The 22,646-nt window shown below is 45.8% G+C and overlaps 1 protein-coding gene across 1 annotated transcript in view; it reads left to right on the top strand.

Moving 5' to 3' along the window:
- Positions 1–1,352: 1,352 nt before the first annotated feature.
- The window catches only part of LOC132018566 (HLA class I histocompatibility antigen, alpha chain G-like), a 27,894-nt gene continuing 6,600 nt past the window's right edge, over positions 1,353–22,646 (top strand). Inside the window, exons 1-2 of the mRNA XM_059401521.1 lie at positions 1,353–1,447; positions 2,940–2,985. Coding sequence (XP_059257504.1) covers positions 1,353–1,447; positions 2,940–2,985 — 141 coding nt within the window. The remainder of the gene's footprint in view (positions 1,448–2,939; positions 2,986–22,646) is intronic.

The following is a 22,646-nucleotide window of genomic DNA, read 5'->3' as shown; positions in this document are numbered from 1 at the left end:
TAGCTGGCTTTCCCGTTCCAATACCCGCAAGCTCTGCGACACTCAGACACCCCCGATCCTTCTGTGACCCTGCAGGACCTGAGGCCCCACTGACCCCGTGTGGGCTTCACCCTGGTTTAGCCTCTGGAGTGATGTCCCTCAACGGAACAGACTTTTAAAAGTCCTGATTTTGTGCTCTGTTGCTCCGCCGCTTGCCGGGAGCCGGCCCCTCCCCCTGGGGTCTATCTTCCCATCGCTTTAGATTCACTTCTCCGCCAGTCCTACTTTTCAGAAAGTGGTTGGTTTTCTGTTTCTAGAATTGCTGTTCTTCTCTTCAATCTGCCGATGGATTTTCAGGTGTTTGCAATCTTTAGATAAGCTATCTAGCTGATCTCCTGCTAGCTGAAGTAGTCTCAGCCTGCTACTTCTCCGCCATCTTGACTCCTCCTACTTTAGCTTTTTTATGGACTATGGTCTGTTTTTACTAAATCTTGCCTTGCACCCACCTTGCCTGGTGTTGTATTTATCTTGCCGGAAAAACTTTACAGTGTATAACACCCAGTACTCCATGAAATAAGTGCCCTCCTTAATACCTTAATACCCATAGCCAGGGTAATCCATCCCCCCATCATCCCCCCCCCCCCCCAAAAAACCCTCAGTTTGATTTCTGGAGTCCATAGTCTTTCATGGTTCCTCTCCCCTTTTGATTTCCCCCCTTCAGTTTTCCCTTCTTTTCCCTAATGCCTTCCGTGCTATTCCTTATGTTCCACAAGTAAGTGAAACCATATGATAATTGACTTTCTCTGCTTGACTTATTTCACTCCGCATAATCTCCTCTGGTCCCATCTATGTTGATGCAAAAGTTGTGTATTCATCTTTTCTGATGACTAAGTAATATTCCATTGTATATATATGGACCACATCTTCTTTATCCATTTGTCTGTTGAGAGGCGTCGTGGCTCTTTCCACAGTTTGGCTGTTGTGGACATTGCTACTATGAACATTGGGGTGCATATGGCCCTTCTTTCCACTACATCTGTTTCTTTGGGGTAATTACAGCCAGTAGTGCAATTGCTGGGTCATAGGGTAGCTCTGTTTTTAATTTTTTGAGGAACCTTCACACTGTTTTCCAAAGTGGCTGCACCCCCCCCAAAAGTGTAAGAGGTTTCCCCTTTCTCCACAACTTCTCCAACATTTATTGTTTCTTAGCATCAGCATTTTTCAAAGTGCTGGAACAAACAATCTTAAAATGTGTGCGACAGGGTTTAAATCATGTTTAACTCTATGATGAGTCAAGCGCTTGTGATGAGTTAAACCACTTTTCTTTTCACAACATAACTATCCCATGTGAGGAATGCAACCAGAAGTGCCCAATGACAGAGCTCGTGGAGCCCAAGCCTGTGACCCCCACGCAGGGCCCCATCTTCTGTGGCAACTCCAAGGAGGAAGGGGGTTTAGAGGATACACGGTGAGTCCCTCATGACACCAAAGTTCCCAGTGCAGCACCAACCCCACAGAGTGGAATCCTCTCAGTGATGGAGGACTCACCACCTGTGAAGGAAGTCTTAAGTGTTAAGTCTAATTTGCAAACAAAAAGAAAAAAAAAAACAAAAACAAACATTACAGATTCTTCACTCTAGGAAACAAACTGAGGGTTGTTGGAGGGGAGGTGGGTAGGGGGATGGGGTAATCGGGGGATGGGCATTCGGAGGGCATGTGATGGAATGAGCACTGGGTGTTACAAACGATAAATCACTAAATTCTACCCCTGAAACTAATAATACACTATATGTTAATTAAGTTAATTTTTTTAAAGATTTTTTATTTATTTATTTGAGAGAGAGACAGTGAGAGAGAACATGAGCGAGGAGGTCAGAGGGAGAAGCAGACTCCCCATGGAGCTGGGAGCCCGATGTGGGACTCGATCCCGGGACTCCAGGATCATGACCCGAGCTAAAGGCAGTCGTCCAACCAACTGAGCCACCCAGGCGCCCAATTAAGTTAATTTTTAAATACAAATTAAAAAAAAAAAAAAACCTTATGATGATGCCCCATTCTCTCCCTGAAGTTTCTAGGGAAATGACCCATTTCTGACTCCTGGAGTCAAACAGAATAAGTCCAAGCCTTCACACGGCACCCTTCAAATATCTGAACTCGTCATGAGCAAGGTATATCCCACCAGCATAAAAACAAACACAAAATAACTGTTTACAGTAGGAAGGCTGATGTGATTCCTCCAGCCCACTATCACCTGAAATGTGAGGTTCTCCCAGAGTCCTTTCTGATGAGACTAATTAATTTATGGATCTGATGATCTCTATCTGGGTCCTGATATCCCCTAGGCAGGGGGAAGCTGCTGGGAGCAGGTGAAACAGGCTCAGTGTGTTTATATATTCAATATGCAGCCTGAGGAGACAGGCAGCTGGAACCTAGAACAAGGACCCCATCCTGGGAGCAGCTCAGGACCTCCTCCCTGAGAGGGGACATGTGATTTGAGCCCCCAGGATGGACAGGAGCTGACAGAGGAGGGATGGTGGATCGAGGTCAGCAGCTGGGGAGAAGTTCTGGCTACTGGACAGCAGGGCCTGTTCTCAGGACGGACTGAGCACAGGGAAGTGGTTGGCAGTGGCAGCATGGAGCTAAAGCGGGCAGCTCTGGACCTGGACCACTTGAATTCCAGAATGTTCCCCACTGCCTGCTGAGCTGTAGGACCTGAATACGTTCATTACCCATGGACACCTCAGCCTCCTCCCTGTCCTGTGGCTGATGCTGTAAAGGATCAGCTGTGATGTGCTCAGAATTGTGCCTGGCATGTGGCTATGTGGAGGAGGCTGTGTGGAGAAGAGATGGGGCAGGAGGAGAGTATTTGCGGGGACATGTCAGGAGGCCACAGCTGGGGCTCTGCACTTGTGATCTATGTCCACCCTCTCCCTTCTGAATAACCCCTCTGCTGTCTCTAGTTCTTTTCACACTCCTCACCACATCGACCTCCCATCACAGGTCCATGTGAGGTGAGAAGAATTACTGAGCACACCTTGGGCAGCAGTGATGGTGCCTGGGCCAGCTAGATGGAACCTTCTAGAAGATGTGACCTGCTGTGTCTGCCTGGAGCACAGGAAGGACCCTGGGAGAATCTTCTGTGGCCACAGCATCTCCAGGCCTACATGACCAAGGACTATATCATTCCCAGAGCCACCGAGGGACCCATGGGCTGTCCATCCTGAATGAAGCCATTTTACAACAGGACATCAGGCCCAATGGGACTCTGGCCAGGGTGGTGTCCATTCTCCTACAATGGGAGCCCAAGAGGGAGAGTCCAGCACTGGACATAGACAACTTCAGAAGGGGCAAAATAGCCCCATCACGAAGCTTTCTTTGAACAAGGGTAAGGTGCTCTGGGCATGCTCTGAGAGCAGGTATAAACCAGAGGGGATCCTGGGCTCCTTATCCCCATGAGGAATGCAAGACCTGCTTGTTCATAGGCTGGAACCTATCAGTGGACCTTGAGCCCAGGCTTTTGCAGGGACAGCTGGTGGAAAGTGCAAAGAAACACTTGTTCTCTGGGGAGAAACAGTTCTCTGAAAACCCAGCTTCACATTGTCTCCTAGTTTCCACCTCAGGATTGCTCTGGGGCATGTTTCAGTGCACTTCTGTGAGAAGCACAAGGAAAGGGCCTTTTGCTATTGTTGGGAGGACCCGCATTCCTGCGTGTGGTCTGTAGTATCTCATAGAGCAAAATGCCACTGGGTGCTTCAGAGGGAGGAAGACGCTGGGTCTAGGAGGCGGGAGCCCTATGCTGTCTTGTCTAAATTTGGACAGATCTTTAGTGGTTTGCACTCTTATTGACTTTAGAACTTATAAAGGAAATTTTCAACTTTTAATAGTCATGGGCCCAGCTTGGGGGGTCCAAAGGAAGTTATCCTTTAATGTTTACCAAGGTCAGAATGACTTAACCAAACTTCAAAGCAGGGGCTCTATTTCTGCCTAAGCCTGCATTGTGCCTCTGATGCATTAGCAAATAACCTAAAAGAAACATATCAAACTACAGATAAGAGTAAAATCTCTATAAGTTTGGTTCCCATGCCTCTGAAGTCCACAACTTGCACATAGTGAAAGCATAGTTGAAATTTATAACTTTCTGGAATGTCTTCCATCCTGAAGGTTTGTAACTCCTTAGGTACACAGATCTATAACCCTGCCCCAAGTGTTCCTTCCCTCCTCAGCACTCTTCTTTGTTAGAATTGTGTGTCCTGGGCAGCTGCCTACACATGGGCTCTAGGGAAATGCTCTACTTCTGTTTTAGAAATTCAGTAAGATTTGTTCATTTTGGGTGGACAGAACCATTATAGAAAAGTAATCTGCTGTATTCTACACATAACAATGGAATAAAAAGCTTCCCTTTCAATCCTGGGTTCTACTGTTAAAAATCACTTGTGAATGCATAGGACTTCACTTCTAGAATTCTCAAGCACCAGAAGGCATTACAATATGTCTGTCTTTCTGTCAAATGAGAAACCTTTGGTGTTGCTCTAAGATTTCACACACCCTCCACATCTTGAGATTTCTGAGTGTGAAGAAAGCATCACTGGACACAAAATTGTAAAGAAAAAAGCTATAGATAAATAGGGCTTTTATTTGAGGTGGGCTGTATTGTTTGGACAAATGAAAACCTGTGCTATTTCTAAAGAAGCAAAATTTTTATATGTTCAATAAGTATGTTTTGGCTGAAAGTGAGAGAAATCTCAGAATGGAGGTTTGGTGTCTTAGTGAACAAATAAAACTAGCAAGGATAAGGGGTGCCTGGGTGGCTCAGTGGGTTAAAACCTCTCTGCCTTGGGCTCAGGTCATGATCTCAGGGTCCTGGGATCTAGCCCCACATCAGGCTCTCTGCTCAGCGGGGAGCCTGCTTCCCCCCCTCTCTCTGCCTGCCTCTCTGCCTACTTGTGATCTCTGTCTGTCAAATAAATAAATAAAATATTAAAAAGAAAAAAACTAGCAAGGATGTTACTGTCCTCGGTGTGACTGGAACCAGGGTCTGGAGTGCAGCTAGAAGCTCCCCATCTCTTATTTCTTCTTTTCTCTGTACTGGATCATTTTTTCAGACCAATCACCTGTGCAGACTATTCTTAGCCCTTTCAAGGTTTGTCCCTCTCAATCTGCCAACAAAGAATGACAGATTTCCTCTCTACTTCTCAAGAGGAATTTCCAGAACAGAATTTTGAATCAGTCGCTTGAATCGTGGCTTTTCTTTGTGTCATATATACTATTTGGGCAAATAAAAACACTATGTTGTTTCTAGAAAAAGTGTAACCTTCATATATTCACCAGATTTTTTTTGGCTGAAAATAATAAAATGTAACTCAAGCTCTTTGTCTTAGCAGACAGATAAGGAAAAGCAGGGAAGGAGTGAGGCTCTGGTCTCGGGGCCTCCCTGCTGGAAGAGGAGGAGCAACCTGTCCAGGAAGGGCTGTCCTGGGCCTGCATTGTCACCATGGAATGGGAGTTGACTGAGTCTGGGTTTCTGTGTGAAGGAGCCATGTGGCTTTCGCACTAAGCTACGCCCTTCAACTTCCATGCTACCAGGGCTAAAAGGGTCACTGTGTTATGCCTGAGTTTTCACTTCTGAGAGACCACCAAGGAGCCAAGCACCGATGCAATTACACAAGGGTTTATTTGACAAGCTTAAGCTTGGGCCCAAGTATACCCGACACAGTGGAGTAGGGACTTGAACCCCAAACCAGACTACAGTCAGAGTTTTTAAAGGCAGAGCAGGGGTGTCAGTAGGTGATTGGGCTATGACTACTAGCCCTATGTTCCTATTTTTTTCCTTTTTCTTTCTAACATGATCTATTACAATGTCAAACCATGTGTTGTTCCTGTTTTTTCCTTTTTCTTTCTGATGTGATCTATTTTTAACATCAAGCCATGTTATTCCTGACATGTGTTATTACAACGATAAGCCATCCTATTCCTGATTGATCATTGTGTTGGCTCTGGTCAGTCTTCCTGGAGCTGTCCTATTCATTGTATTTGCTCCAGTCAGTCTTCCCGGTGCCAGGGGTCATTTACCAGTCTTGGAGACCTAAAATGGCTGCCGGGGCCAAGATGGCTGTACTCTTTGTCAAGGCTAGACTTGGGGTGGGTACAGCCTGTTTTTCTTAGCCTCCACAACTGGACCTTCTGGCTACTTTGTTCTGGTTTTTCTACTTGTCAGCAAGGAGAGAGGCCTTTTATCTAAGGCTCCTCACAGACGACAACAATGCTGGTCTCTCACACTTGTGCATCCTCTCACTCTGAGAAAGGTCTCGGGGTCATGGGACCACTGTCTTGTCCTTCCCTCAGGTAGAAATGGACACAGCCCCAACAGCTGGGTCCTTAGCCCTTGAAAAGGGACTTCCTGAAATCACGGATATGCTCCCCAGAAACAGGTTGGAGCTCAGAAGGGTATTAGGTGTAGACGCTTGTTCTCCCTTCTACCTGATGAGAGTGCGGAGTTTATAATGAAGTGTGAGATGCTGGGTCATTGCCCTTTAGGGGAAGGAAAACAGCATGTTCTGTACTGGGGATCAAACTCACAGATACGTCATTTATGATCAATAAATCAGTGGGGAAATTATAAGAAACTTATGGAACAACTTTTCTACTCACATCAGTTACGATCCTCTTTTACTCATGATAAACTGAGCCTAGAGAAATTCTAAAATCCCTTCAAGGCTGCACAATTCAGAGGCAGAAACAGGATTCAACCCCAGTGTTCCTTCACTTGAAAGGTGCTCTTTGTAGCCACACACTCGACAACTGTTCACAGTGACCCCACAGATACCACACACATCAATCAACTCCATGAGTCTCGGAGGAAGGAGGGACCTGAAGGAGTTCAGCTCCTGGCAGGGCAGCTCAAGGCAACATTTTCTGAACCATCTTCCTCTTCTCACTGAACTCTGGCTCCACGGTGATCAATCCTTCATTTCATCTTCCAGGGCCCATGTCAGTTGACTTGGAGCAACACCTGGGAAATCTGGGAACCATCAGAGAACCAGGAAGAAGCTTCCAGAACAGCCAAGGTGAAATTTGTTGTGGCACTAAGGAGAGTGAGTTTGCACCTGGTATCATGAATGAGGAAGTGCTTTTTCCTTCCCACTCTGTGTAGAGAGACTAGGCGGCTCTTGGCCTCCTCCTTTTCCTGCCTCGTGGAATTTTTTTGACACTTGCACTGTCCACAGTCCTGGGACAGAGGAGCTTCCCTGAGGTCCTAAGGATTTCTAAGAATCAGGGTCCAGTGAGAGGGACTCATAGCTCTTGCACCAAAAGGCACCTTCTTTACTTCTATGGATTTTGATTCACTGGTTTTCTGAAAACTTTCTGAGAGATTAGAGAACTGGAAGTCTGTCATATCACTGAGAATCTGTCTGCACATAACACCTGCTCCAAGATTTTCCAACCACAAGATCAGGGGCTCCAACCTGACTAACAAAGAAACACCTGGGACAATCAGATCCAGGGACATTTTAAAGTCTAATAACATGGCCAAGGTCAGATTAGAAGGAGAATCAATAAAAGAAGAACTGCACAGAGAGAATGTAGAGGTTTGGGGGAAATCATAGTTTCTGAACTACAGTGGGCCCTTTCTTCTGCAGGAAATAGGTTCCAAGACTTCCAGGGGCTGCTTGGAATGGTGGAGAGGACAGGACACTAAATGTACTATGTACTACACACCTATGATCAAGTTTAATTTATAGATAAGGTACAGTAATAAATCCATGCAATAAATAGTAATAAAATAGAACAAATAAAACAATAAATAGGGCAATAAAATATTTGCATTGCCTCTCTCAACTACTCTGACTGCACTGCACTCATCCTTCTTCTTGTGCAGATGTGAGCCTACAGGAGGAGAGGAGGGAGGGGAGTGACGTTGACCTTGGGACGTAGCTTTAGGCTACTATTGACCTTTGGACCTTATGTCAGAAGGAGAATCACATGCTTACTCGAGCAGCCACACCAGAGACACGGAAGGACAGCTAGAGTGACTCTCCATGTGGCCACATGAGAGTGACAAGAATGTGCTGGGCTGCTTCCGAGACCAGGTCCTTCCTGTGCTTTTGGAGTGTTGCTCCAGGTGCTTGGAGATCAGAGCCAAAGGAACATATTCCTGAAGTATGCTTTTGAAGTTCTAGCATATAAACAAATTAAGTGAAAAATCGTGCTTAAAATGCAGCTCCCGGGGGTGCCTGGGTAGTTCAGTGGGTTAAAGCCTCTGCCTTCGGCTCAGGTCATGATCCCATGGTCCTGGGATCAAGCCCCACATAGGGCTCTCTGCTTGGCTGGGAGCCTGCTTCCCCCATCTCTCTCTGCCTGCCTCTCTGCCTACTTGTGATCTCTGTCTGTCAAATAAATAAATAAATAATTTTTTTTTAAATGTAGCTCCTGATCCTGTGAGTGTTTTGCTGTTCCTGAAGTCCATTCTCCGGGGCATGAGCATGGAAAATAATGATGAAATGTTAGTCTCATTTTCCTAACCTTCTCTATAAGGGGTTTCACCAGGTGACATGCCCTTCAGAATGCAGTATCCAAGCCAAATGGCCTGACAGGGGAGCAGTTCCATTCATGAAAGCTCAGGAATCTCTGTGCTTCAGTCCCTTTTGCTCTGCGTGTCCTCTGGGTATCAGTGTCACCATAGCTATGGGCTGTGAGCAGGTTCCCACCCACGGTGCAGGGCTGTGGGGCTTCCTTGCATTTCCCCCGCGGGAACATGAACCACGCCTCATTATCTGCTGGCACAACGGTGGCCCAGTCCCTCTGTGGCCAGTGGTTTGGGGAGAGCAGCCAACGAGCACCCCCTCCACCTACCCACGGTCTGTGCAGTTTGCTAAGGACGGGCTGTGCCCTCAAGAAGATGCGCCATTTCCACTTCCCACAGGGGACATTCTGTACCTTCATCCCTCTGAGAATGTGAGAAGACCCTGATGAAATGAGAAATCCCAAGCTGTTCTCTGGCAGAACAAGTGGTACTCAGGAGGGTCTGGTCACTCAGATGCACGTGCATCTCCAAGGGTGAGCTGTCAGACTCAGAGAGAAGCGTTCAGTTCCAATGCCCAGAGCACATGGAGTAATAAGGCATCTCACTGAGGAAGGCTGTAGCAGCTGTCACATTGCGGACATTCACAGTCAGTTCCTGGTTCTGAGGAGGATGGAGGACAAGGCAGAGCTTGTTTCAGATTTAACTCAACACTCCACAGGCCTCCCTTCAAATGTAGCTGCTTCTCTGGGGACTTGGTGCAGATAATGAAAGAAAATTCTCACGTGCGGTACATGTTGTTTCCACAGTAAGAAGCAGTGAGATAGGAGCTGGGGTGGGTGCATCCAGCTGTGAGCCCAGATCCCAGGCCACCATGTATTTCAGTTGGAGAAAACTGAATACAGAATCCCAAGTGCCTGAACCCTCACTGGTCTCACAAGATCACATCACAGGCTGTGACCTCTTCGCCCCAAATCCTCTCTCAGGTGAGACTTCTGGTAATGGCAGGAGGAAAGGCTTGACTTCTGGCTTCCCCAGAAGACAATTATGAAAACTGGAGAAAAACATTAAAAAATAAATATTTGAGGGATGCCTGGGTGGCTCAGTCAGTTAAATATCGGACTCTTGACCTCTGTCCTTTTCTTGATCTCAGGGTTATGAGTTCAAGGCCCACATTGGCTCCTCACTGGGCACGATGCCTACTTAAAAACTAAGTAAGTAAATAAATAAATATTTGAAGTCACTGAAAAGTAAATGAGGGCAGGAAGAAACATGAGAGAACTTCAATCTTGAATAACTACCACTAGGATGGGTATGAACTGCAAGTTTGTAGCCTTCCTCCCTGTGCGTGTTCTCCCCTCACCCAGCATAACTGCAGCCCCAAGGCTGTAGCACCCATGGGTGAAGGACAGCAGTCACAGTGCCAAGAAGCTAGACATTTAAAGGCTTAAATTTGAAAGTGAGACAGCAGCAGAGGGTTGAGATGTGAAATCTGAACACAAGCTGAGTCAAAATCCCCGCATGATCACTATACTCTGCAGGGCTGGGGGACAATCAGGAGACACTGCTGGGAAAAAAACAAAACAAAACAAAAAAACAGAAATAACCAGAGTGAGGTCTAGCTTTAAAGACACAATTGTCCTGGCCGAGAGGAACCTCGCTCCGTTGGTAGAACATGCTACTCTAGTTCTAGGGTCATCAGTTCGAGCCTCATGATCGGTGTAGAGCTTACTCAAAAAAAAAAAAAAAAAAAAAAAAAAAAACCAATCATACTGGGTGACCATATCAAAGGTCAGAATTGTGGCAGCCAGGGTATTTGGAAGTTTAGGGGAAATCCCAGGAACAAGGCAAGGACAGAGAAGATGAGCACCAAAGTCTGAATACAAACCACACAAAACCTGGATGGACAACTAAGTCACCCGGATGGAGGGCAGCTCACTTAAGCAGCTGAGATGGGCACAGAAAACAGCTGTCAGCTCTGCAGAGGGTCAGGTCATAGAGGGGTATACACTTCTAGGAAACAAGCAAAATTTAAAAAAAAAGAAAAAGAAAAAAGAAAAGAAAAAAAGATTCCAGATTCGCTAAAACACAAAACTCAAGTCCACTTTTAAAGTACATATTGTCAGACATATAAAGAAACAGAATCGTGTGACTCTAATGAGAGACAACAGAAACATATTCCCAGTGCATCCAGATGCGGAATCAGCACTAAAGGCAGGCTCCTTGCTCAGCATGGAGCCCAAAGAAGGGCTCAATCTCAGGACTCAGAGACCATGACCATGCAGCTTCAGGAAATATGCTCAAAGGACTGAATAAATATGGACTGAGAGAATGTGAGAAAATCTTGTCATTAAATGGTGAGCAGAAAGGAAATCATAATGAAGAAGTGGAATGTACAAAGAAAACCGAATAGATATTCTAGAACTGAAAAGAAATTAAGTGTAATAAAAGTTCAGTGTGCAAACTCCACTGAAGGGCTAGGAAAGCAGAATAAAGAATCAATGAGGTTGAATATAAACAGATAGAAATTACCCAATCCAAAAATCACAGAAAAAAAAAAAAGATTGGAAACAACTAAAACCTCAGGAATCCACAGGAGAATAAAAAAGGTAAATAGACAGAGTCCAAAAATGAGGAGAAAAAAGAAAAAAAGAGCAGATAAAATTTGAAGAAATCTTGTGTCAAAATTCCTCCAATTTGGTGCAAAACCCTTGTGCATATAGATCCAAGTCACTCACCCCAGAAGAGCAGCAAGAGCACACCACAGCAAGGCTCATCTCTGTCCCCACGAGGAGAATCAAGAAGACAATCTTCCACGAGAGTTCACGACACCTTCCGCACAGGGCGTGGTAGTTTGAAAATGTTCACGGATTCACGGACTCTCCTCCCATGAAGCAGTAGAACCAATACTCCTCCTCTTGTGTGGGGACTGGGCTCAGTGACTCCCTTCTCATGGACAGAGTAACGGGGACGTGAGGCTGTGTGACACCAGAGATTAGGTCGCGAAGGGACGGTGGTGCTCTGCTCTCCTCTTCTCTCTCCCTCCCTCATATCATGGGTTTGGGAGAAGCCAGGGGCCATATGAGAAAGACCCTCATCATGGACAGCCCCACGCATGGAGGAGCTAAGGCTTCCCTCCCTGAGAGCCAGCCAGGGACTGTCGCTCCCGCCATAGCCATACGTGGGAGCGGGAGCGCAGACCCTCCAGCCCGTGTCACATCTCCGCATCACCGGGAGTCTAGTCCCATCCTGACGGCAACCTAATGAGCAGCCTCGGCTGGAGCCGCCCAGCTCCCCTGTCCTCACACGTCGGAGCCTCGGGAATTTATTGCCATGATGATGACACTTGGCGCTGCTGAATCGTGTTACACTTGGTTACTCCGCAACAGAAACTCTCACAGACGCCGGAGCCTGGACACTGGGTGCTGGCAGCACACGCACCGTGCACGAGGCAGGTGCTCTGGAGCGGGGGCAGAGGTGCAGTCGGGAGGACTTCGAGGTCACAGTTTAGGAGAAACAGATCAGCAGGACTGCTGGACTTTTTTCAGGAAAGGGGCAGAGACAATAGGAAAGGAAAAGAGGCCTCGAGAGCCCTACAGTTCTCCTGGGGAGAAGCAGCTGAAGACTTAGTCACTGCAAACACAGTTCCACGTCCTGGAAAGATGCGTCAGCGCCTGCGCAGAGAAGCTAAGAAATACGCCTACCAGGTGCTCTATACACCACATGCGCTTTCATTATGGAGACACAGGGGGACCGTGACCTGATGGAACAGCGGTGCCAGGCAAACTGTCATGTGAGGAGGCTGAGCAGCTCTATTAACATCAGGAGGAAAAGAGATTTGAGAATAGGATGCATTGTTGGAGATGAAGAGATCCCCTTTGTGTTCAGTCTAACAGAATGATCATGTCACAAGTACAGACGGGAAGGAGACCAGCGGTGGCCCAAGGCTGGGGACGGGGGAGAGGACCCACTGCAAAGGGTCAGCAGGACCAGGGACCTGTTCTGCATACTCGTCATCGGACTAGTTCCATGAGTCTTAACAATGATTGACGTTCATCGAACTGTACAATTAGGGTTAGGAAAATTTTCTCATATGAAAACCATAGAAATAAGACGAAAGTAGGGAGGAAAATGGCAAAATAAAGATAAATATAAACTAGGTAAATATAAATAAGCAGAAAATTTTTAAGTAAATATAATATAGATAAATATAAACTAGGAGAATTCATTGTGAGCTCTCCTGAACTAATTTTAAAGGAAGTCCTGCAGACAAAGGGAAGTGACACTAGATGGTCTCATGTACAGAATAATGAACAGCAGAAATGGTACCCTGCTGTTTTTGTACATTTTCTTCTTAATTTCTTTAAAAGATATATGACTTCAAAACACTAAGTAGTTCATGATATTCTCTGACTTACACTGTGTGTTGGTGACATACATGCCTGTAACAGCATAGGGAGGCTAAATGGAACTCTGTTGTTACACGTTTCCTCTCTTTACTGGATGGAGTTCAGTGTTTCCTTAAGTAGACTGTGAAAAGTTAAAGATGCAGGTTTCTTTTTCTTCTTCTTTTTCCGAGAGAGAGAGATCCCGCCTGCATGTGCACATGATTTGAGGGGAAATGCAGAGGGAGACAGAGAATCTTAGGCAGGCTCCTTGTTCAGCATGGAGCCCAAAGAAGGGCTCGATCTCAGGACTCAGAGACCATGACCTGAGCCAAAAATCAAGATTTGGACACTTAACCAACTGAGCCACCCAGGCGCCCCCAGAGATGTAAGTTTCAATTCCTACAACATCAGTAAAAAATAATGGAAATAAATACAGCTAAAAAGCCACTAGAAGAATCAAATCAGTAAAAAAATTTGCTTGAAACCCAGAAGATATGAAAGAAAGCAAAAGAATGGAAAAGAGAAGGAACAATTCAAAAACAAATAGCAAAATGACAGAACCAAATCCCACCATATCAGGAATCATAAAAAATAAAAACCAACCAAGATTCCAAACAAAAGGTGAAGATTGCCAGACTGCATAAATATCAAGATAGACCATATGGTATGCAGAGTAGAAACACTTGCAATATAAAACCAAAAATAGATTAAAGAGTTAAATAATATCCCATGGGAATAAAAAGCATAAGAAATCAGGAATGTTGCATTTTTATGAAGCAAAATAGGCTCTCATATCAGGAACATCACTAGAGACAAAGAGGACTTTCTGTGAGGAAACAGATCAGCATCACAGTAAGACAAAATTAATGAATGAGAAAAACCTAATTACAGAGTTGTAGCATAAATGACACATAAAGGGGCAGAACTGTAAAGAAATGGACAAATTAACTATTACACTTAGAGATCAACAGTCCTCTCGCATTAATAGAACAAATAAGGATTAGAGGACCACAACCGTACTGTGAGCCAAAACAGACCACAGAGTGACCCTAAAATAAGTCTCACAAATGTAAAAACAGTAAGGTTATAGACTATATTCTGTGACTGCAAATAAAAACCCATAACATGAAGATCTCTGGAAAATAACAAATATTTGGAAATTAGTAACACACTTCAAAAGCACATATAATCATGGCTAAGAGAAGCTATCATGAGGGACGTCAGAATTCTCTTCACCTGAGTGACCATGTACAGAAATGAGAATGTGGGATCTGCCGATGCAACAAGAACAGAGTTTGTCATTTCCCAGTTTGCAGGGCCAGGAAGCCAGGCCTGAAGGATTCAGACAGCAGGTCCCTGGTTTTCAGGGGCACCAAGGGGTAGAAGAGGCAACACACCAGGATCCTGGGTCCTCCAGGCTGGAGGGAAGAGGGCCACCCTCCAAGGTTCCAAAAGGTGGGGTCTGACCCTGCACAGGAGCCTCCCCCCTTGGCCCTCTTAGGCATGGTATTCAGATGCCTGGGTCCTGCAGGCCTAGGGAGAGAGGAGGGGACACATCTGGGTCCTGGGGAAAATGTGAGGCAGGAGCCTGGGCCGTGAGTCCTGGCTGATCTCCTTGTGCCACGGCTGTGTCCAGCCTCCATCCTATGTGCTGCCCCCAAGCTCCAGGATCGCATCTCCCTGGCTCCAGCTTCTGGACCCCTCCCAGTCTGAGGCCCTGGGGCTGCTCTTCCTGGAGCAGGGCTTCCAGTGTCCTCACAAGCAGAGAATGTTTGCAGGTAGCAGAGGCTGTGAAACAAGGGTGGATGGCAGGCAATGGTGAAACCATAGCCCAGGGAGTGGGAATCTGGAAACTCCAGAATCAGAAACCAGGGCTGGCCCTTCAGGGCACAAGGGCCTCACTCTGCCCTCTTCTCAGTTCCTTGATGCCCCCAGAGCCCCAGCCAGAAGCCCCTGTGCCTCTTCCAGACAGAACCCATCCTTCCCCCACAAAGGCCCCCTAAGATGACCCCTTCCCCTGACCCTCTCATCCCTGGTTCTACCACCTTCCCTCTTTTTGGCCCCCACCCTCTAATGTCACTACTTCCTCCCTCTGCTCACTCCTCCAGGAGCATCCCAAGGTCCCAGACCATCACGCAGGGGAGCTGATCTCCCTCCTTCTCCCTCCCTTCCACCTGACCTTAGAAACTGAGACTCCAGACTTGGTTCCCTGGAGGAGGACCTGTTAGCCCTGAAGCAATAGCAGGAACAAGTTACAGGGACTCCAAAGTCAAGTTCCCAGCAGGAGACTGAGGGCACTCAGTATGTGTGTGGTGTCCACTGGGGACCTGGGAACCAGCTGTTATGGCCTGAAGACTGGTTCCTCCCTGAGGCCAGAGTCCATGGTCATTCAATGGGGAGAAAGCACCCGTGTCAGTGTGTATTTGGAGAAACAATTCAGACTGGACACCTGACACTAGCTGGGAGCTTCTCCTGTGTGCACAGCCCTGTGCCGCTGCTGGGAGCCCAAGGAGACTATGGGGAGTTCCCTAGGGAGAAGCCCAAAGACCCCTCAGGTCCCCTGCTCTCAGCCTGTGGCCATACGGGAGCGCTGCTACGCGCCGGTCCTTCACCGCCAGGGGGCGCACTGGGTTGAGTTGAGTCAGGTCCCGATGGCTGGGCGCTGGGCGTCCTGTGGGGACGGAGGAGGGAGCTTTCTGAGTAGCCCTGGGGGCAGGTGCAGCGATGGAGCTGGGATCAGTGGAGGGGAGCACTCTGGAGCACTGTCCCGTGTCTGAGTTGCCATCTGTCCTCCGCACAACCCCTCTCTCCAGCCCCTGGGTCACAAGTCCAGGAAAACTGAAAAGTAGATCCTTGTTCTTCCTGGAACTATTTCCTCTCTGAGGGCTTGTTTACAAAAGAAACTCTTTTTATCTTAAAACAGTTGGAGAGGACAGAGAAGTGACAAGGTTAGTGCAGAGTTCCTGAGCACCGAACACTCAATTGCCCTGTCGTTAACCCCAATCTCACCGTCATGCATTTGTCACAGCTAATGACACAATATTCACACATTTCTACTGATCTCCACGCCAGATTTGCTGTCACAGTTTTGTTTTCTCTCCCAAGATCCCATCCAAGTTGCCTCATTGAGTCTCATCATGGCTCCTTCGGGCTCCTCTGGCTGTGACCGTGTCTGAAATGTTGGTGGAGATGGTTCGGGTACTTTGTAGACTGTCTCTCATTGTGAATCAGGCTGATGGATGCTGTGGGGTTTAGGAACACACATCTGGACAGGCCGTTCACCACACAACATAGCAAGAACATACAGTGATCGCTCACTCATCATGGATGAAGTTCACCTTCACCCCTGGCTAAGCTCATCTAACTCAGATACTCCCTGTGAAGTTCCTTCTTTGGCTTTGTCCCCTCCCATAAAGTAGTCTTTGGAAGGAAGTCCGGATGTGCAGCCCACAGGTGAGGACTGTTCCGCTGGGACAATTTGCATGCAGGTTGTTGTGCAAACATGAGTTCTCAAATGACTTGGGTAAATACCTTACAGGGGGATCAGCAGCTTGGATGCCTAGTCTGTGCCTGACTTTGTAAGAACCTGCTGACTGTCTCCCAGAGCGGCTGTGCTGTTTTGTCTTCCCACTGTTAGTGACTGAGGCTTTCTGTGGCTCCCTGTCCTGGTCAGCCGGTGACACTATCAGTGTTTGGATTCCCATCATCTAACAGGTGTGTGATGGCAGATCACTGTTGATGTCACTTGCATTTCCCTGATGACACCTGCTGCTGAACATCTTTTCAGTGCTTATTACCCATAAGTACATCTTCTTGGTGAGGTGTCTGCTCAGAGTTTTGTTCATTTTTTTAATGAGTTGTTTTCTCATTGTTTCTATTTAAGGATTTTATGAATATTCTAAAAGAACTTTTTTTCTTTTATCAGTTATGTGATTTGCAAATATTTTCTGCCAGTCTGTGGCCAGAGCTTGTTTCCTGATATAACAGTAGACATTAGGGCACAGGTGTATTTTCCAAGACAAGGTAAATGGCTGACTATGACAGATTTTGGGTAGAGAACTTGGATGACTAGGGGATGAGGGGATACCATGTTACTATTTTTGTACATTTTTTAGTATCTATTGAATTATTTCATATGTGCATGAATAAGGTTTTCAAAAATAAATTACTTTAATATCCCTACACCTGACAGATCAACCTCAGACCCTGAATGAAGACTCAGGTTCTGATCTTCCACTTTATGACCAATCATCTTTTCACCAAACTATTTTGCCTTTATATTTCAGTTTCTGAAGCAGGCGTTGTAGATTGTATGGAGGGATTCTCACACTAAAATACCTTCAAACGCCATGTAACAGAAAACTCATGTCTTAAAACCATTAAAATTGACAAGATAGTAATAAATGAAACTATGAGCATACCCTAAAAAGAAGGGAAAGACTCTGCTTGGCCCCCCAGAGAGTAGGGTCCTGAGAAATGGAGCAAAGGCTCTGCAACCCCTGTCCAGAGCACAGACAGGCAGGCCCAGCTTTTCCAGCTCTGTGCCCTGAGCTGCTGACTTTCCTACCTTCTCCTTCCTTTTAAAGTGTAAATAAAGCCTTAACATTCTGATTCTGATGTTTGTGTATGACCTACAATATATATGATGTCATGTCTATTCACTGAAGAAAAATTATAAATGGTAAAAGTTATAAAAGTATAAAGATGTAATTCTCACCCCTGAGGTATTTTGTTGCACTTGCTTCTAGTCTGTTATCTATCCTCCTGCTGCTGGAAGTCTCTCTAAGGTGATGAGCACAGAGCTCAGGAGCCCCAGCCCCACCCTCTCCAGATGCCATTTCCCCAGTCAGCTTCCGGTCACCCTCCTAAGAGGGCTGCCTCTCACTTCCTCCTCCCTGCTCAGCCTCCTTCACACCCTCCCAGTTCCCCTCTCTGAGGTGATGAGCTCATTTGCTCCTCACTCAGAAAAGAAGGACTTGAGAGAACTGCACACCCTCACCATTGTCCCCCCACATCTGCACCTATGTCCTCAACTTCTAAGCAATGATGAGGGAGGGACCCCTCCTGCCTCAGGCTGCCCCTCCACGAGGGCACACATGGCCCCTCACTCCCCTGCATCATGCACTTCCCCCTCCCTCCTGGCTCTGCTGTTCCTCTACAAACATGCAGGGATGACTCTCATTCAATAACATGAAACAAAACTAAATAAATCAAAACAAAATCATCCCATAAAAACCCAACGGTTGATACCATGATTCCTCCAGCTCCTGTCCCATCTCTATGGTCTCCGTGCAGAACTCGCCCTGATGCATCATCTCACCCCTCATGTTGTCTTTGTAACAAATGGATAGAGGGGCAGCGTCCAAAAAAGTCAAATATGTCTGCAGTACTTGATATTAAGACGGATATCCTCAGGGGCACATGGCTGGCTCAGTCAGTGCAGCACGTGACTCTCAATCTCGGGTTTATAAATTCCAATCCCTTGTTGCATGTAGAGATTACTTAAGATTAAAATCTTTAAAAGAAAAAAAAAAAAAGACAGACATCCCCAAGCTTCCATCCCTCCACTTCCTGAATCTCAGAGACCACCTGCTTTAGTTCTTCTGGCTGATTCTCTGATTACTGCTTCTGTGCCTCTAAGTAGCCGGCTTCTCAGACCCCTTCTCTGGTCTTCAGGTATATGCATCATCTTGAGTGAATTGGCTCCTCTTTCACACTTTCCCATCTGCCCCATATAATTATTTGACAATTTCGATGAGTTCAGTGTGCAGTCTTTGCATGATTATGACCATGAAATGCTAATAGCAACTGAGCATTCAGTAGACTATGATTATGATTGCTTCCCTGAATTTACTTTTTATTTTCACTAGAGTATATAAATATCTTATCCCCTCATTTCCTTAGTTTCTGTTGTGGTCTTTTAAATCCTTCCCCCACCCCCTTACCGCATGAAGGGTAAACCTTCAGGAACATACTCGAGCCCATCCACTCCTCTCCCATCTTCATGTCTGTGCAGTGGCCTAGCCCGCAGCCCTCAGTCCTGCCCCATGGGGACGGGATGTCTGAACCCCTGGGGCAGGGCTGACACCTGGACCCCTTGAAGATCCTCCTGGGGGCCCTTGGCCTCTCTCCTGCTAGATCCCTGTGGCCAGGATCTCATGTGCTCCCCCTGTTTGGTTTTCTCCACCATTTGTCCCACTTCACTTACCAGTGCCCTGTGGAAGGTGGGGGGTGGAAAGTAGAACAGAAACTCTCATATTTGAGGAGACTTTAGGCCACCCTTGTCCTGAGTCACATGGTGATGTGACAGAGACTCTGTACTGGACAGAGTTGTCCTCAGGATTTGAAGGCCTTGCATCATATTTTCTATCCCCCAGGCCTGTGTTGTTGCCCCTTGGAGTTTTCAGGGTATCTGCCCTTCCACCCTCTTCCTGGGGCACCTGGGTGGCTCAGTTAGTTAGGCAGTCTTTGGTTCAGGTCATGAACCCAGGGTCCTGGGATTGAGCCCTGTGTAGGACTCCCTGCTCAGTGGGGAGCCTGCTTCTCCTGCTCCCTCTGCCACTCCCCGGCTTGTGCTCTTTCTCTCAAATAAATAAATTAAATCTTAAAAAGAAAAGAAATGAAAAGGTCTTTTCTCCTGCTGCCATCACCCTCCTTTCTCCCTATTATACAACTTTGGGGAAGGACAACTATAATCATCCAATGTATCCCTTCAATTATTCATTTCTATGGTCATATTGTTATTTCCCCACAGCTCTTTCCTGTTCTATGATTGTACAGCACTGTGTGGAGTTGTGTTTTTGTTTCACTTCCAAATGCCTGTTGCATCCTGTAGATGTGCCTGTGACTGATCCCAGTGGTAGGGGCCCTGCTAGGTCTCCTGATTTCTGCTTTTGTGATATCATGACTTTTTCCACACAGCACTCATTTCAGGAGTGACTTACTTTTCCTTCTGTCATTTCTGCTCCATGCTCATCTCCCACATGACCCTGCCAGTGCCCTGTCACCAGAATGTCACCCTTGCTCTGTGCTATAGCTCCAGAGGCCAGATGATCCTGAGTCCCTGGAGGCCTCAAGATATCCACTGGATAATGGACTTTAGTGTGATTTGAGCAGCTGAGTCACATTGATCCTTAATGTCCTCCTAGGCTCTGAGCTCAGCAGCCTCCCATCACAGAACATTCTGGAACACTGCAACAGCTCACTTGCATGGAGTGCCCAGTCATACCCACCTCCTGATGGACAGGGAACATTGATATATTAGACAACAAGCCCTCTGAGAACAAACATTCTCCCATATCCTGTTTGCACAAAGGGATCCTCTATGGGGTGCCTCCTGGGTTTGCTTTCATGAAGAACTGTGGCCCTCTCTTTAAATCACTTGGTGATTATCCCAGAGACATGTTACTGTTCTACTATTTGCACTTACCATCATCATACTGTTTATAGCGCTTACATAATTTCCATTCTTTTCTCTATAAACCATAAGTCAAGAAACATTTTTGAAAATATAGTTTTGAGAATATATTTTATTATCTCTCAGGAAAATCCTCAAAGAAAATATCTGTGTCACAGTATAAGCACATTTCATTTGTAAAGACAATTCAAAGCCCCGTTTCAAAATTGTATCCCAGTGTTCACTCCCATCAACCTTTATGACAGTATTTTCCCAACCTTCTGATGGACACTCTCATCCCATATGTTCCTGTTTGCAAAGTTCATAGATCCTAAGTTTTACTCCCATTACTTATTCTATATTCTCACATCTGCTTTTGCTTACTTATTACAAATACAATTTGTTTTTGTAAATTTGTTTACAAACTTATTTGTACAAATTTGTTTGACATTTCATTCCCTCCTCTCCAAAATGTTTTCTAATATTTTTAATTCTTTTTTCTTTTTTTTATTATTTGAGTGCATTTGACATATAATGTTACCCTCCCTAAGGTGTACAACATAGTGAGTCCCCATATAATCCAACAATTCCACTCTTGGGTATTTCCCAAAGAAAATGGAAACACCAATTCTATGATATTTTGAATGGAGTGCAGTTATTTTAAAATACAAAGTTTAAAACTGAGGGTTTTGAAGGGGAGGGAGATGGGAGGTTGGGTGAGCTTGGTGGTCGGTATTATGGAGGGCACATATTGCATGGAGCACTGGGTGTGGTGCATAAACAATGAATCTCGGAACACTGAAAAAAAATTAAATTTTAAGAAAAGAAAAAATATACAAAGTTTAGCAGGAAAGAAACAGCAGCCCCCCCAACATTGGGAGCTGGTCCAAAACTGACAGCTGGACTCTGTGGTCAGAAGCTGGTGAATGTCCACCACTTGGCCATATTCTTCTCCTATGGGATATGAATCAGTCACCTCACAGAACATCAGCATCAGACAAGGACGCTCTGAAACCACAACATCACCCTGTGTCATTACAGACAAAACAAGGCACCGTACAACCCACAGAATAACACACATCTCCCTGTGTCAGCCAATGTGAGCAATCGCTGCTTCTCCACCATGACTGCTCTCTCCTCACTCTGGTCTGGCTGCTGGAGAGTGGACTCACTGAGATGTTCAACCATGGGATTGCCCACACGTCCTGACAACACGCAGTCGGGAGTGGGCCCCACTTTCAGGGATCCTCTCCAAAACTCCCCTACAAAGCCCTTGTTCCATAGGGCTTTGCCCCGTGGCCCCCAAAGGGGTGCGTTCTCTCTCACTGCAACAGGTAATAGATCAATAGATCCAACTTGAATGCTCACAGGTGCTCCTGGTGGTCTTGGCAGAAGAACATTGAAGCATGTTACCTTTCTATCTGTGAAAATTATTTTTGTGTCTTTTAGCTTGATCGTAATATGTATTTGTATCTTGTGAGTGTGTGGTTGAAATGACAAATTTTTGTGTTTTTCTTTATGGGTTTTCATCATTGGGCCGTGCTTAGGGAACTCTTCATCCCACAGTTGTAAACGTTTCATGTATACTTTCACCTTTGTAAAAATGAAGAACAGAGGGTTTCAAGGGTGAAGGGAAACAGAGAATATTTGAATTTGGGCAAAAGTATGGGGAGGAGCAAGAGGTAAAAGAGTCTAAGATAGTGGAAACTAAGATGTCCATCTTCTGCTTTATGATGTTTGCAAGTACATACAGAGCCTACAAGGTACATGTTATAGCCAATATACCCTCTCACCTGGGCTCAGTGAAGATTTATGAGCTTCCTTATGTTTACCAGGTGAACACAACCAACACCAAGACACCCAAAGCAATAGAGACAACAGTGAGCTCCAGAGATGGACATCTTGGACACTTAAGACCTAGATGTGATACTTCATGTTTTGGTTCATGTCTGTACACTTCAGCTGTCTCAGTGCATGATAATTACACTTTCATGCTGTATTTTAAGCATATGTTTCAGATCCACATAGACAAATCTATAACTTCCATTTAAAGGTAAATTTACAAAAGACTCCACTCCAAAACTGCTAGAACTTGTACAGGAATTCAGTAAAGTGTCAGGATATAAAATCAATGCACAGAAATCAGTTGCATTTCTCTACACCAACAACAAGACAGAAGAAAGAGAAATTAAGGAGTCCATCCCATTTACAATTGCACCCCAAACCATAAGATACCTAGGAATAAACCTAACCAAAGAGGCGCAGAATCTATACTCAGAAAACTATAAAGTACTCATGAAAGAAATTGAGGAAGACACAAAGAAATGGAAAAATGTTCCATGCTCCTGGGTTGGAAGAATAAATA

Source organism: Mustela nigripes, chromosome 5, assembly GCF_022355385.1.
Source record: "Mustela nigripes isolate SB6536 chromosome 5, MUSNIG.SB6536, whole genome shotgun sequence".
Taxonomy (NCBI): domain Eukaryota; kingdom Metazoa; phylum Chordata; class Mammalia; order Carnivora; family Mustelidae; genus Mustela; species Mustela nigripes.
The sequence above is the reverse complement of the archived record's forward strand: the minus strand, read 5'-3'. Positions and strand labels throughout refer to the sequence as shown.